General features: G+C 38.1%; 1 protein-coding gene across 4 annotated transcripts in view; it reads right to left on the bottom strand.

The window, feature by feature from the left end:
* Positions 1-15966, bottom strand: part of NIPAL3 (NIPA like domain containing 3) — a 114468-nt gene that overhangs the window by 19961 nt on the left and 78541 nt on the right. For all 4 annotated transcript variants that reach the window (XM_037828164.1, XM_037828165.1, XM_037828166.1 and 1 more), the window contains one exon: positions 31-176. In XM_037828164.1, coding sequence (XP_037684092.1) covers positions 31-176 — 146 coding nt within the window. The remainder of the gene's footprint in view (positions 1-30; positions 177-15966) is intronic.

Below are 15966 nucleotides of genomic sequence, written 5' to 3' on the forward strand. Positions count from 1 at the left end.
CCTGGGCAGAGGACCAAAGGCTTCTCTTACCATGTACAAGAGGAAAGGCCAGCTCACAAGGTGCTTGGTGATGTTCTCTCCTGTCATCTTCTCATGACTGTTGGGTGCAAATGTCACCAGCAAGTAGGTGCCCACGACAGCCAAACCACAGCCAACAAAAGACAAGACGTAACGCCCTGCAGGGGGATAATGAGGGAAGACTGTCACACGGCTCACTGCAGGAAAAGGCCCGAGGTGCAGTATATACTCCCAACAATGGGAGAATGGGCTTCTGGTGCAACACACAGCGAGTTCTTATGGTTGGCTTTTCTTTACTTTGAAGAATAGATGACCTTCCTTAATACTTTTTTTTTTTTTAATTAAGGAAGTATAACAGCATACAAAAAAGTGCCCCATGAATTCTCACGAAGTGAACACAACTCTGTAACCAGCACACAGATTAAGAAAGAGAACATTGCCAGGACCTGAAAACCCCACGAGTGCCCCCTTCCAATACTAAACCCCACCCCAGTGCAACACTATCCTGACTTCTAATAGCACTAATAGTTTTGCTTGTTTTTGTGCTTTATATAAACAGATTCATACAGCATATCCTTTTGTGTCTGGCTTCCTTCACTCAACAATACATTTGCCAGATTCATCTGTGTTGTAGCCTGTAGCGGTAGCTCATTCATTCTCACTGCTGTATAGTGTTCCATTGTGTGAATGTAACACAATGTATTTATCCATTCTAGAGTTGATAGTTACAGCTTCGGGTTAAAACCAATAACACTGAGTAAACAGTCTGGACGACCAAGACGGCAGCATAAGATGCTCCAGGGTGCTGCTCCCCAACAAAATCTTTGAACTACCAACAAAACAGGAGAAGCCTTGTTCCTCAAAACTCCAGGAACCAGTTAAAGGGTTGCAGTAACTGGGTGAGAGATGAATCAAGAAAACACAGCCTTTGTTCCCAGGTTTCAGCACACACACAAAAAAAAAAAAAAAGAAAGAAAGAAAAGAAAAAGAAAGAAAAAACCCACAGCTTTAAAAACGGTAAGGTAGAGAAAATAAGATCAAAATAGAAAACAATAAATAAATGAATAAATAAAAATTGTAAGGAGAAGCTCTTGGTGCCTTTGCTGACCCTCCCCCATTTCCAGCCCACACTCCTACTGTGGGTCCCTGGCCCTGTTTAGAAAGGAGCAGAGTAGCCCCGATGTGCATACTGGGGTGCCTGTATGTTGGTGCCAATCTATCTGCCGGCAGCCTGAAAAACTGAACCAGGAACCCTCACCCTCTGAGAATGTACCCTGCAGGCAGCAGTAGCTTGCAGACAGCTGAAGTAGTGTAAGAAACAATTAAATAGAAGCACCCTGAGGCAAAGGATTAACTGCTTTAACTTATACCACAGAACAACCAGGATGGGGGGGGGGGGCATCTATTTCATAAGGAATAAAGGGAGCATTGAATTCTGGCTCATGGGGGAATTTCTAAGGCCATGAGCAAGCTCAAGCCCAGGCTTTTCTTTAGAAAAGATGGAGAGGACTCTGCACTTCATAGTCACCTTGGGCTGATCTCTGCAGGAGATGAACAGCCAAAGCAGAGCCAATTTGCAAAGACTGTAAAAGGTGCTTTTTGCTTTGGTTTGCTTGTTTTTGTTAGCTCCTGGCACTCAAGGAAATCTCTGTCATATCTCTAGCTGGAGGCAAACCTAAGGCAAAGACTGCTCAAGGACTAAATTCTAGAATTAACACATTAAAATATTAAGCTGTAAAGTGTGCAGCAAAATATTAAAAGATCAACAAAGAAACAGGAAATGATGGCACATCCAAAGTAACAAGATAAAAACCCAAAACCCATCAATGAAGAATACTAGACTTTGGACATACTGGACAAAGACTTTAAAAAAATGATCCTCAATATGCTCAAGGAGATAAAAGGAAACAGAGAAAGAATTAAAGGATATTAGGAAAACAAAGAATGAACAATATGAGAGTCTCAGTAAAGAGATAAAAATTTTAAAACGGAACCAAACATAACTACTGAGTTAAAGACCACAATAACTGAAATGAAAATTCCCTAGAGGGTTTCAACAGAAGATTGGAACTTGCAAAAGAATCAATAAATTCAGACAAGACAAATGAAATTATTCAGGCTGAGGAATAGAAAGGAAAAAATAATTTTAAAGAAGCAAACAGAGCCTAAGAAAACTGTGGGACACCATCAAATGTACGAATGTGCACATTATGGGAGTCCCAGAAGATGAAAAAGAGAAAGGGGCAGAAGGAACATTCAAAGAAATAATGGCAGAAAACTTCCCAAATTTAACAAAAGATATGAATATGCACATTCAGGAATCCTAACAAACCCCAAACAGGCTGAACTTGAAAAGAACCATGCCCAGACACCAAGTAGTCATATTCTCAAATGCCAAGGACAAGAAGAGAGTTCTGAAAGCTTCAAGAGAAAAGCAATGTGTTATGCACAAGGGAGTCCCAATAAGATTAAGTGCCAATACCTCATCAGAAAGCATGGAGGCAAGAAGGCAGTGGGATGAAATATTTAAAGTGCTGAAACAAAACAATTGCCAACCAAGAATTTTATATCTGGCAAGACTGTCTTTCAAAATGAGGGAGAGATTAAGATATTCCCAGGTAAACAAAAGCTGAGGGAGTTTGTCACCACTAAAACTGCCCTATAAGCAATGATAAAGGGAGTTCTTCAGACTGAAAGAAAAGGACAATAGACAGTGGATCAAAGTAGCATAAAGAAATAAAGACCTCTGGCAAAGGTAACCATATGAGTAATTACAAACATCACTACTATTGCATTTCTTGGTATGTAACTCCATTTTTTTTTTAACTTCTTATAGTTTCCAAAATGCAAATGTATAAAAAGTAATGATAAATCCATGATTTGGGACTACAAGGTGTAAAGATATAACTGGTAACAAGTACAGCAAAAAGGTCGGGGTGGGGGGAAGATATAGAACAATGTTTGCAAAATCTATTAAAGTTGATACCAAATCAAATGTGACCGTTACACATTTAGGATGTTAACCTTTAGCCCATCATAACTACAAATAAAATTTATTAAAAATACATACAGAAAGAAAGGAGAAGGGACTCAAAATGGTAAACTACAAACAAACAAACAAACAAACAAAAAAAACAAATAAATAAGAAATCAGGAATTAATAGAAGAATTGAGGGATGCAAACAAAGACCAAATAGCAAAATGGCAGAAGAAAATCCTGCACTATGAGTAGTTACTCTAAATGTAAATGGATTAGTCAAAAGGCAGAGATTGGCAGAATGGATAAAAAGGCATGATTCAACTATATGCTGTTTATAAGAGACTCACCATAAATTCAAAGACACAAATAGGTTGAAAGTGAACGGATAGGAAAAAATTTACCATGCAAATAGTAACCAAAAGAGAACTGGCGTAGCTTTACTAATATTAGATAAAACAGACTGTTACAAGGGACAAAGGCCACTTTATACTGATAAGGAGTCAATTCAACAAGAAGATAGAATTATAAATATATATGCACCTAATGGCAAAGCCTCAAAATATATGAAATAATTATTGACAGATTTGAAGGGAGAAATAGACTGTCCCACATTAATAGTATGAGACTTTGGTATACCATTTTCAACAAGGATAAAACATCTGGACTGAAGATCGATACAGAAATAGAAGACTTAAATGATGCTCTTAAACCAACTAGACCTTACAGCTATATATAGAACACTTCACCCAACAGCAGAAGAATACAAATTCTTCTTGAGTGCACATGGATCATTCTTCAGGGAAGAACAAATGTTAGGTCACAAAACAAGTCTCAATAAATTAAAAAATATTGAAATCATAAAATATATATTCTCTAACCACAATAGAATGAAGCTAGAAATCAAAAACAGGGAGAACTGAAAAATTCACAAATTTATGGAAGTTAAACAACACACAACCAACCAATGGGTCAAAGAAGAAATCACAAGAGAAATCAGGAAATATTTTCAGACAAATGAAAATGAAAACTCAACATACCAAAACTTATGGATGCAGCAGAGGTAGGACTGAGAGGGAAACCTTATAACTCTAAATGCTTACATTGAAAAAGATTTCAAATCAGAGACCTAACCTCACAACTGGAGGATCTAGAAAAAGAAGAGCAAACTAAACTCCAAAGCAAGCAGAAGGCAAGGAAATAAAGATTAGAGTAGAGAAAAATGAAATACAGAATTAAAAAATAGAGAAAATCAACAAAATCAAAAATTGGTTCTTCAAAAAGATCAATAAAATTGACAAACCTTTAGCCAGACTGACAAAGAAAAAAAGAGGCGGTGCAAATAACTAAAATCACAAATGAAATGGGGGACATTACTACCAACTCCACAGAAATAAAAGGATTATAAGAGGATACTATGAACAACTGTGCACCAACAAATTAGATAACCTAGATGAGATGGACAAATTCCTAGAAACACACTGTGGCAACCCGAGGCCTGAGCAAAACAGGCCTGCAGATCTTTGGTGCACAGCAGTCTACATGACCCAGGCAGCTAAATGTTTAACCTATTGTCTTCCTAAGCCAGTAAAGAGAAAAAGAGTAAATTAACCTTAAAATGTAACTTTATAGGAAGCAGGCAGGAAGTGAGAGGCTCTTAGTCTTACAAAAAGAGCAAAATGTAATTGTTCAAGTCTTATTCTAGTCTTTCCTGCACCACCTCCCAGGTCAGAGTGACCTGTTCCTGCATCTGTGCTCCCCCCACCCTTAGGAATGCCTTGGTCTTAAACCCTTATAAAAGACTACCTGTCCTCTTTGCAGTGTGCGGTCACCTCCCTGAGAATGTGATACCTGCCTGGCCTGAGGGAGCCATCATGCTCTCTCCACGACTTCTAACCCTGTAAGCAAGCCCTGAATAAAAGTTCATGTATCAGAAAATGCTCATTGTCTTTGGCCTCTGGACTGGCATGGCCCTCATGGGCTGCGACAATTGGTGAGCCAGCCAGAATTAAATAGCCGCCAGCCGGAGACTAAGGAGATCCTGGGCACTGATGACATGAACTTGGGGAGGGGAAAGGAGAAGGCCCTGGGCGGGATACCGGGGAGGCCTGTGACGTCTATGTGGGAAGGGCTGCCCACCCTCCCAGTGGAATGGATGTCTATGTGGGGAGGGGTGGCTACCCTCCTAGATGAGTGGAATCTGCCAAGGGAGTATGGAAATGTTTTTGACTCTCTGGCTGGACAAATAGCTGTCCTGTATCGGGCCACAGGACCACTGGGGATTCAAAAAGAAAGGGCCGCCAGATTGCAGCTGCGGTGGGCTGGCCATTGTTAGAGGCTGTATGCGCCGCTACTGAAGAAGTTTTAGCAGCAAAGGTGGCTGTAAGCCACCTGGGAGGTAAATTAAAACTAGAAAAGGATACGAGGCTAGCACAAGTGGAATTGAAAGATGCTCTAGATAAGTGTTTAGAAATATTGGCATAACAGCACACTAGAGTAAGAGGGCATAAGCTGCCCTAAGGGCAAGTTAGGTGTATCCTGGCTTCCCCTGACTGGAACTGTAACGTGTAGGACCCTGTTGATTCCTCTTCAAAAGATGATGAGCCCCTGACTGGAAAATTGATACTAAGGAAAGCGGGTGTACTCGACCTCAGTTTAAACAAAGGGTTAAAGCAGAGGAAGTTCAGCACCCATGGAAGGAAGAAAGTAGGGCAGTAGCAGCAGCTTCTTATCAGAAGGTGCTCATTTCATCCTGGGAGTTTTTTCCCTGGCCGAATTAAGAGATATTAATAACCAATACTGACAAAAACCTAGAGAGCTATTAGCAAACTGGTTGCTCCTGTTTCATTTTGTGTTAAACCTTGCTAATATGTTATTTAGAATATTTTTAGATTTTTTCCAGTCAACCTGTGTTAGGCTTCATGTGGGGAAAACAATAATGGACATTTGCTGTGCTTCCACAAGGATATCTTTAAATGTAAAAATCTCCAGAAGAGCCTAACTACTCTATCAAGTTCTTGGGTATTGTCTGGTTGGGTAAAACTAAGGCTATTCCTTCAGCTGTTGTTAAAATGCAAAGTTATCCCACATTGCTTACTTCTCAACAGTTGATGACCTTTCCTGGTTTGTTAAGTTACTGGAAAGTGTTTATACTCTATTTAGTAAGAATTTAAAAATCTTTGTATACCCTAATTAGAAAAGGAAATGTGTGGGAATAGGATTTTCCACAGCAGGCTGTATTTGAAAAGACTAAGTGAATTATCATGCAAGCAAAAACTTTAAAGGGGGTAGACCGTGATATACCCTGTGATTTGGATGTGGCCAGTGCCAATATTGGCTTTGGGTGGGGTTTGTGGCAAAAGCAACAAGCTAAATGTGTACTGTTAGATTCTGGTCCCAACTATGGAAGGGCACAGAACTCAGATACAGCCCTTTAAAAGAGCAATTGTGCACAGTTTGTAATCCTCTGTTGAGACTGTTGAAGGTTTATCTCAGTTGCCCAGTAACCTTACAGAAGACTATACCCATACAGGTATGCAGATATGGGACACCATAAATAAGAAGCCCCATTTTGGGAGTGCTCAGGTGAGCACACTGACCAAATGAAAAGTCTACCTCCTACAACATGACATCTTGGACAATAGCTCTTTAAGAACAGAGATGCATGAAATTTTAGGACTGGCCTCCTATGTGAAAGAGCAGCATGCCCTGTTTCCTGTTGATCCTCCTGAGGTGGCTCCTCCCATGCCCACCATTGATGGACAAGGAAATGCACCTGACTCTGCATGGATTGGCACATGGGCAACTTGCTACCTGGACAGCTGTGACTGTCCAGCCCAGTACTGATACCTTCTGGCAGGAAAACATCTGGACAACCTGCCACAAATGTAAGGTAACTGTTTTTCATGACTCTGCCCACAATACCAATTCATTACCAGGTAACATAGAAGCGGATGCCCTAGCGAAATTCCACAGCCTAGCACCAACAATATATGAAGTGGCTGAATGGCTGCACCAAAAAATGGCACCGAGGATACCAGATTCCTGTCACTTGGTGGCAAGTAGATTATATTGGCCCCTTTCCTCTGTCCAAAGGGACAAAAATATGCCTTCACCACCGTGGATACGACTAAACACTTAAAGGATGATAGAAACAATGGACTTGAGGACTGTACCAGCATTAACTTCAGATAAAGGGGATGGCTGCTTTCAAGCCACAACAGGGCAATGATAATAACTCTCTCTTGCCTGTGCCACAAACACTAGAAATTGGGGGAAATAAGGTCAATTGGCTCTGGTTCTGGCCATGCAGCTACGCTGGTTGAGAATTCTAAGCCCATAGGTAATAGAATTACATAAGAAACTAACTGTAATTCTGACACTGAAGGGCTCCCTGCAGGGGGAGGAAACATGGCATTTAAAACCCCCTCACCTGGAACCCTTCTATCTACTGTGAAGACTCAGTTTATATATATATTTATTGTTAAACCACTCAGCTGTCCAATTTAATGCTTACATGTGTTGTTAATTCTGGTTAAAAAAAAAGTGTTACTATTTCAATAATGCATTGACTAAAATGTTTTCAGTATTTAGCCTTCTAACAAGTGTAATATTGGTAATAATATATTGTGAAATGCTTAAGAACAATTTCCAGAATTATTTTGATGACTTGAATGCAAAGGGTATAAGGGATGTCTTTTTTTTAATTATTGAAGGAAAAAGAAGTCATTTTTTGCTAAATAACTGGTTGTATCAGAATAAAAAAATAGGGGATATGGAACAAAACCTGAATGAATACAGAAAGTTGCAGAAAATTGGTGGAAAGGGAAATTTATTTCTGTGATCAAGGTTGAAAAAACAGTAAAAACTAGATATAGAATAAAGCAGAATGTCTGGTAGTGTTATCCTTTAGCTATTTTAGCCCAGACAGTACTTGTGCTAAATGGCAAAACTCATTAACCTAGCCATAGCACCACTTGCTAATAGGTTTTTTATCTCTCTGTACCAGTGTATTATTACTATGTTGTTTATTGTATTGTTGTTGTGAATTATGGATGTCAAGTCTGTCCTATGGTCAATGCAAACTGTTGTGCAGGGGTGGATTGTGGCAACCCATGGCCTGAGCAAAACAGGCCTGCAGATCTTTGGTGCACAGCAGTCTGCATGACCCAGGCAGCCAAATGTCTCTAAGCCAGTAAAGAGAAAAAGGGTAAATTAACCTTAAAATGTAACTTTATGGGAAGCAGGCAGGAAGTGAGAGGCTCTTAGTCTCACAAAAAGAGCAAAATGTAATTGTTCAAGTGTTATTCTAGTCCTTCCTGCACCACCTCCCAGGTCAGAGTGACCTGTTCCTGCATCTATGCTCCCCCCACCCTTAGGAATGCCTTTGTCTTAAACCCTTATAAAAGGCTTTCTGTCCTCTTTGCATCGCGTGGTCACTTCACTATGATTGTGATACCCGCCCAGCCTGAGACAGCCGTCATGATCTCTCCACAACTTCTCACCCTGTAAGTAAGCCCTGAACAAAAGTTCATGTATCAGAAAATCCTCATTGTCTTCTTTGGCCTCTGGACTGGCATGGCCCTCATGGGCTACGACACATACAAACTACCTCACTGACTCAAGAAGAAATAAAAGATCTCTACAGAACAATAACGGATTCAAGAGATACCTTTCAGCAAAGAAAAGCCCACGACCAGATGGCTTCACTGGTGTATTATATCAAACATTTTGAGAAGAATCAATACCAATCCTTTTCATGCACTTCCTAAACACTGAAGAGGAGGGAACATCCCCTAACTCATTCTATGAGGCCATTATCATCCTAATACCAAAGCCAGATAAAGAGAGCACAAAAAAAGAAAATTACAGACCAATATACCATATGAACTTAGATGCAAAATTCCTCAACAAAATACTAGCAAATCAAATCCAACAGCACATTAAAAAAAAAACCATACATCATGATCAAGTGAGATTTATCCCAGGTATGTAAGGGTAGTTCAACGTAAGAAAATCAATTAATGTAATACACCACATTAACTGAATTTAAAAAAAAAATCACATGATGACCTCAATTGATTCACAAAAGGCATTTGATACAAGCTAGCACCCTTACTGATAAAAACCCTTGGCAAACTAGGACTAGAAGGGAACTTTCCCAACATGATAAAGGAAATATATGAAAAATCCACAGTAACAACCTTATAGTCAACAGTGAAAGACTTAAAGCTTTCCTTTAAGATCAGGAATAAGACAAGGGTGTCGACTGTCCCCACTGTTATTCAACATTGTACTGGAAGTTCTTGCCAGAGGAATTAGGCAAGAAAAAGCAATAAGAGACATTCAAATCAGAAAGGAAGAAGTAAAACTTCCCTATTTGCAGATGACATAATCCTATATATAGAAAATCCTGAAAAATCCACAACAAAGCTACTAGACCTAATAATTGATTTCAGCAAAAGTGGTGGGTTACAAGGTTAACACGAAAAATCAGTAGTGTTTCCATATACTACAAATGAACAATATGAAGAGGAAATCAAGAAAACATTCCATTTACAATAACAAATAAAAGAATCAAATATCAAAGAATAAATTTAACCAAAGATATAAAGGACTTAAAAATGGAAAACTACAAAACACTTCTAAAGGAAATCAGATAAGACCGAAATAAATGGAAGGATCTGTGTTCATGGATTGAGAGACTAAATATTGTTTAGATGTCAATTTGACCCAAAGTGATATACAGATTCAATGCAATCCCAACATTCCAACAGCCTTCTTTGCAGAAATGGAAAAGCCAATCATCATATTTATATGGAAGGGTAAGGGTCCCTGAATAGCCAAAACCATCTTGAAAAAGAGGAACAAAATTGGATAACTCAAACTTCCCAATTTTAAAACTTATTTCAAGAAGATCAACAAGATTAACAAGCCCCTAGCTAGACTGACAAAATCAAAAAGAGAGAAGACCCATATAAACAAAATAAAGAATGAAAAAGGTGACATTACTGGGGATCCTGAAGAAATTAAAAAAATTATAAGAGGATACTATGAATAACTGTATGTCAACAGATTGGATAATGTAGATATGTTTTCAATTTCCTGAAAACATATGAACAACATAGACTGGCCAAAGAAGAAATAGAAGACCTCAACCAACCAATCACAAGCAAAGAGATCCAATCAGTCATCAAAAAACTTCCCACAAATAAATGCCCAGGGCCAGATGGCTTCACAGGGGAATTCCACCAAACTTTCCAAAAAGAACTGACACCAATCTTACTTAAACTCTTTCAAAACATCGAAGAAAACGGAATACTAACACATTTTATGAAGCTAACATCAATCTAATACCAAAACCAGGCAAAGATGCTACAAAAAAGGAAAACTACAGACCAATCTCCCAAATGAATATAGATGCAAAAATTCTCAACAAAATACTTGCAAATTGAATCCAAAGACACATTAAAAAAAATCATACACCATGACCAAGTGGGGTTCGTTCCAGGCATGCAAGGACGGTTCAACATAAGAAAATCAATCAATGTATTACAACACATTAACAAATCAAAAGAGAAAAATCAAATGATCAACTCAATAGATGCTGAAAAAGCATTCGACAAAATCCAACATCCCTTTTTGATAAAAACACTTCACAAATTAGAAATTGAAGGAAACTTCCTCAATATGATAAAGAGCATATATGAAAAACCCACAGCCAGCATAGTACTCAATGGTGAGAGACTGAAAGCCTTCCCCTTAATATCGGGAATGAGACAAGGATGCCCACTGTCACCACTGTTATTCAACATTGTACTAGAAGAGCTAGCCAGGGCAATCCAGCAAGACAAAGAAATAAAAGGCATCCAAATTGAAAAGGAAGAAGTAAAACAGTCCTTATTTGCAGATGGTATGATCTTACATCTGGAAAACCCTGAGAAATCAACAATACAGCTACTGGAGTAATAAACAAATTTAGCAAAGTAGCAGGATACAAGATTAATGCGTGTAAGTCAGTAATGTTTCTATATGCTAGAAATGAACAAAGTGAAGAGACACTCAAGAAAAAGATACCATTTTCAATAGCAACTAAAAAAATCAAGTACCTAGGAATAAACTTAACCAAAGATGTAAAAGACCTATACAAAGAAAACTACATAACTCTACTAAAAGAAATAGAAAGGGACCTTAAAAGATGGAAAAATATTCCATGTTCATGGATAGGAAGGCTAAATGTCATTAAGATGTCAATACTACCCAAACTCATTTACAGATTCAATGCAATCCCAATCAAAATTCCAACAACCTACTTTGCAGACTTGGAAAAACTAGTTAAATTTATTTGGAAAGGGAAGCTGCCTCAAATTGCTAAAAACACTCTAAAAAAAGAAAAATGAAGTGGGAGGGCTTACATTCCCTGACTTTGAAGGTTATCGTAAAGCCACAGTAGTCAAAACAGCATGGTACTGACAGAAAGATAGACATATTGATCAATGGAATTGAATTGAGAATTTGGAGATAGAGCCCCAGATCTGCAGCCAAATGATCTTTTATAAGGCCCCCAAAGCCAATGAACTGGGACATAACTGTCTTTTCAACAAATGGGGCTGGGAGAGTTGGATATCCATATCCAAAAGAATGAAAAGGACCCCTACCTCACACCCTACACAAAAATTACCTCAAAGTGGATCAAAGACCTCAATATAAAAGACAGTACCATAGAACTCCTAGAACATCTTCAAGACCTTGTATTAGGCAGTCACTTCCTAGACCTCACACCCAGAGCACAAGCAACAAAAGAAAAAAATAGATAAGTGGGAACTCCTCAAGCTTAGAAGTTTCTGTACCTCAAAGGAATTTGTCAAAAAGGTGAAGAGGCAGCCAACTCAACGGGAAATAATGTTTGGAAACCATGTATCTGACAAAAGACATATCTTGCATTTATAAAGAAATCCTACAACTCAACGACAATAGTACAGACAGTCCAGTTATAAAATGGGCAAAAGATATGAAAAGACAGTTCTCTGAAGAGGAAATACAAATGGCCAAGAAACACATGAAAATATGTTCAGCTTCACTAGCTATTAGAGAGATGCAAATTAAGACCACAACGAGATACCATCTCACACCAATTAGAATGGCTGTGATTAAACAAACAGGAAACTACAAATGCTGGAGAGGATGTGGAGAAATTAGAACTCTTATTTATTGTTAGTGGGACTGTATAATGGTTCAGCCACTCTGGCAGTTTCTTAGAAAACTAGATATAGAGTTACCCTTCGATCCAGCAATTGCACTTCTTGGTATGTACCCGGAAGATCTGAAAGCAGTGACACGAACAGGTATCTGCACGCCAATGACCATAGCAGCATTATTCACAATTGCCAAGAGATGGAAACAACCCACATGTCCTTCAACAGATGAGTGGATAAATAAAATGTGGTATATACACATGATGGAATACTACATGGCAGAAAGAAGGAATGATGTCACGAAACATATGACAACTTGGATAAATCTTGAAGATACAATGCTGAGCAAAATAAGCCAGGCACAAAAAGAGTAATATTATATGCTACCACTAATGTGAACACTGAAAAATGTAAAATAAATGGTTTATAATGTAGAATGTAGGGGAATTAGCAACAGAGAGCAATTAATGAAGGGGGAATGATAACCCAATAAGAACAGATAAGCTATTGTGGGTAAAGTTAACATTCTGGGAATGCCCCGGACTATGTTTGTTAATTTCTGGTGGGTATGGTAGGAACAAGTTCACAGAAATGTTGCTTTATTAGGTTATTTTCTTGGAGTAGAGTAGAAACATATTGAAAGTAAAGGAGTTATTTTAGGTTAGTTGTCTTTTTCTTAACTCCCTGGTTATGGTTTGTTTGAAATGTTTTTTTATTGTATGTTTTTTTAAAATGTTTTTTGATATAGTTCATAGTTAATTAAAAAAAAGAATTAATAAAAAAAAAAAACAATGAAAAAAATACACAGAGACCCGTAAGGAGCTGGTGGAGAATGTAGGGGTGTTGGGCTTCCCCACCTCGATGATTGCTGATGTGCTCACAGACATAGGGGACTGGTGGTTTGATGGGTTGAGCCCTCTGCCACAGGTCTTGCGCTGGGGAAGACTGTTGCTGCAAAGGAGAGGCTAGGCTCCCTATAATTGTGCCTAGGAGTCTCCTCCTGAATGCCTCTTTGTTGCTCAGATGTGGCCCTCTCTCTCTAGCTAAGCCAACTTGAAAGGTGAAATTACTGCACTTCCCCCTAAGTGGGATCTGACACCCAGGGTAGTAAATATCCCTGGCAACGTGGAATATGACTCCCAGGGAGAATCTAGACCTGGCATCATGGGATGGAGAACATCTTCTTGAACAAAAGGGGGATGTGAAAGGAAATGGAATAAGCTTCAGTGGCAGAGAGATTCCAAAAGGAGCCAAGAGGTCACTCTGGTGGGCACTCTTACGCACAACATAGACAACCCTTTTTTAGGTTCTAATTAATTGGAATAGCTAGCAATAAATACCTGGAACTATCAAACTGCAACTCAGAACCCTTGAATCTTAAAGATGACTGTATAAAAATGTAGCTTATGAGGGGTGACAATGTGATTGGGAAAGCCACATGGACCACACTCCCCTTTGTCCGGTGTATGGATGGATGAGTAGAAAAATGGGGGCAAAAAGAAAAAAAAAAAAAAAAAGGCACCCAGTGGTTTTTTTTTACTTTAATTGTTCTTTTTTGCTTTAATTTTTATTCTTATTATTTTTGGGTGTGTGGTAATGAAAATGTTCAAAAATTAATTTTAGTGATGAATGCATAACTATACGATGGTATTGTGAACAACTGAATGTATGCTTTGTATGACCGCATGGCATGTGAATATATCTCAATAAAATTGAATTAAAAAAAAACACAATCCGGAAGCAAAGGACCAGCAGACACCAGCCACATGCCTTCCCAGCTGACAGAAGTGTTGCAGATGACACTGGCCATTCTTCAGTGAAGGTGCCTTCTGTTGATGCCTTAGTTTGGACACTTTTATGGCCTTAGGACTGTAAATTTGTAACCAAATAAACTCCCTTTATAAAAGCCAAAAAAAAAAATAAAATAAAATAGAAATAAAACATTTCATAGCTACAGTATTCAAAACAGGGTAGTACTGACACAAGAACAGACACAGACCAATGGAATAGAATTGAGAGTTCAGAAATAAATCCTCTTATCTATTGCAAATTGATTTTTGACAAGGGTGCCAACTCCACTCAATAGGGAAAGAATAATCTCTTCAGCAAATGGTGCTGGGAACACTGGATATCCATGTGCAAAAGAATGAAAGCAGACCCCTTCTTTATACCATATAAAAAATTAACTCAAAATGGATCAAAGACCTAAACAGAAGAACTGAAACTATAAAACTACTAGAAGAAAACAAAGGGAAGCTTCTTCAGGACCTTGAATTAGGCAATGGTTTTTAGACTTGATATCAAAAGCATGAGTAACAAAAGAAAAAATCCATCAAATTTAAGAAACTTTTGTGCATTAAAGAACTTTATCATGAAAGTAAAAAGACAACCCACAGAATGGGAGAAAATTTTTGGCAACCATATATCTGATAAGGGTTTAATATCCAGAATATATAAAAAATTTCTACAACTCTACAACAAAAAAGACAAACAACCCAATTAAATAAAGGACAAAAGACCTGAATAGACATTCCTCCAAAGAAGATATACAAATGGCCAAAAGGCACATGAAAAGACACTCAACATTATCAGCCATTAGAGAAATGAAAATTAAAACCACAATTAGATACCACCTTACATCAATTAGAATAGGTACTATTAACACAAATGGAAAATAACAAGCTTTGGGGAGGATGTGGAGAAATAGGAACACTTGTTCATTGCTGGTGGCAATGTAAAATGGGGCAGGTGCCATAAAAACAGTTTGGCGGTTCCTCAGAAAGTTAAGGATAGAATTATCATATGATCCAGCAACTCTACTTCTAGGTATACACCCAAATGAACTGAAAGCAGGGACTCAAATACATAGTTCTCCACTGATGTTCACAGCAGAATATTCACAATTGCCAAAAGATGGCAGCAACCTAAATATCCACCAACAGAAGAATGGATAATCAAAATGTGGTATATACACATACAATAGGATGCTATTCATCTGTAAAAAGGAATGAAGTGCTGACACATGCAAAATGGATGAAACATGAAGATCTCATGATGCTTGAAATATGCCAGACATGAAAGGACAAATATTATATGATCTCTCTGATATAAATAATTAGAACAAGCAAATTCATAGAATCAGAAACTAGAATATAGGTTACCAGGGATGGCAATGGGGGTAGGAAATGGGGAGTTAATGTTCAATGGGTACAGAATTTCTGTTTGGGGTTCTGAAAAATTTTGGTAGCACAACACTGAATGTAATTAACACCACTGAATTATATATTTGAATGTGGTTAAAAAGCGAAATTTTAGGTTGCATGTGTGTTACTAGAATAAAAAATTTTAAAAATACATAGAACACAATAAACCCTAATGTAAACTATGGACTAAAGTTAACAGTACAATTATAGTAATATTCTTTCATCAATTGTAACAAAGGTACCACACTAATGCAAAGTGGAGTAATAGGGAGAAATATGGGAACTCTGTCTAGTCTGCATCACTTTTCTGTAAACCTACAACTTCTCTAATAAAATGAAATTATTTAAAAAAAATAATGCTGATATAAAAATTCTTGTACATGTCTTTTGGAAAACATATGTATATATTTGTTGGGTATAAAACTAGGAGTGCAATTGGAGTCATAGGATACATGTATGTTCAGTTTAGAAGTTACTGTCAAATGGTTTCCCAGAGTGGCTGTACCAGTTTACCCTCCTGCCAGCAGAGTATGAGAGCTCTGGTTACCTCCTTACTACCTTGGAGAGCTGGAGG

Source organism: Choloepus didactylus, chromosome 2 (assembly GCF_015220235.1).
Source record: "Choloepus didactylus isolate mChoDid1 chromosome 2, mChoDid1.pri, whole genome shotgun sequence".
Classification (NCBI taxonomy): domain Eukaryota; kingdom Metazoa; phylum Chordata; class Mammalia; order Pilosa; family Megalonychidae; genus Choloepus; species Choloepus didactylus.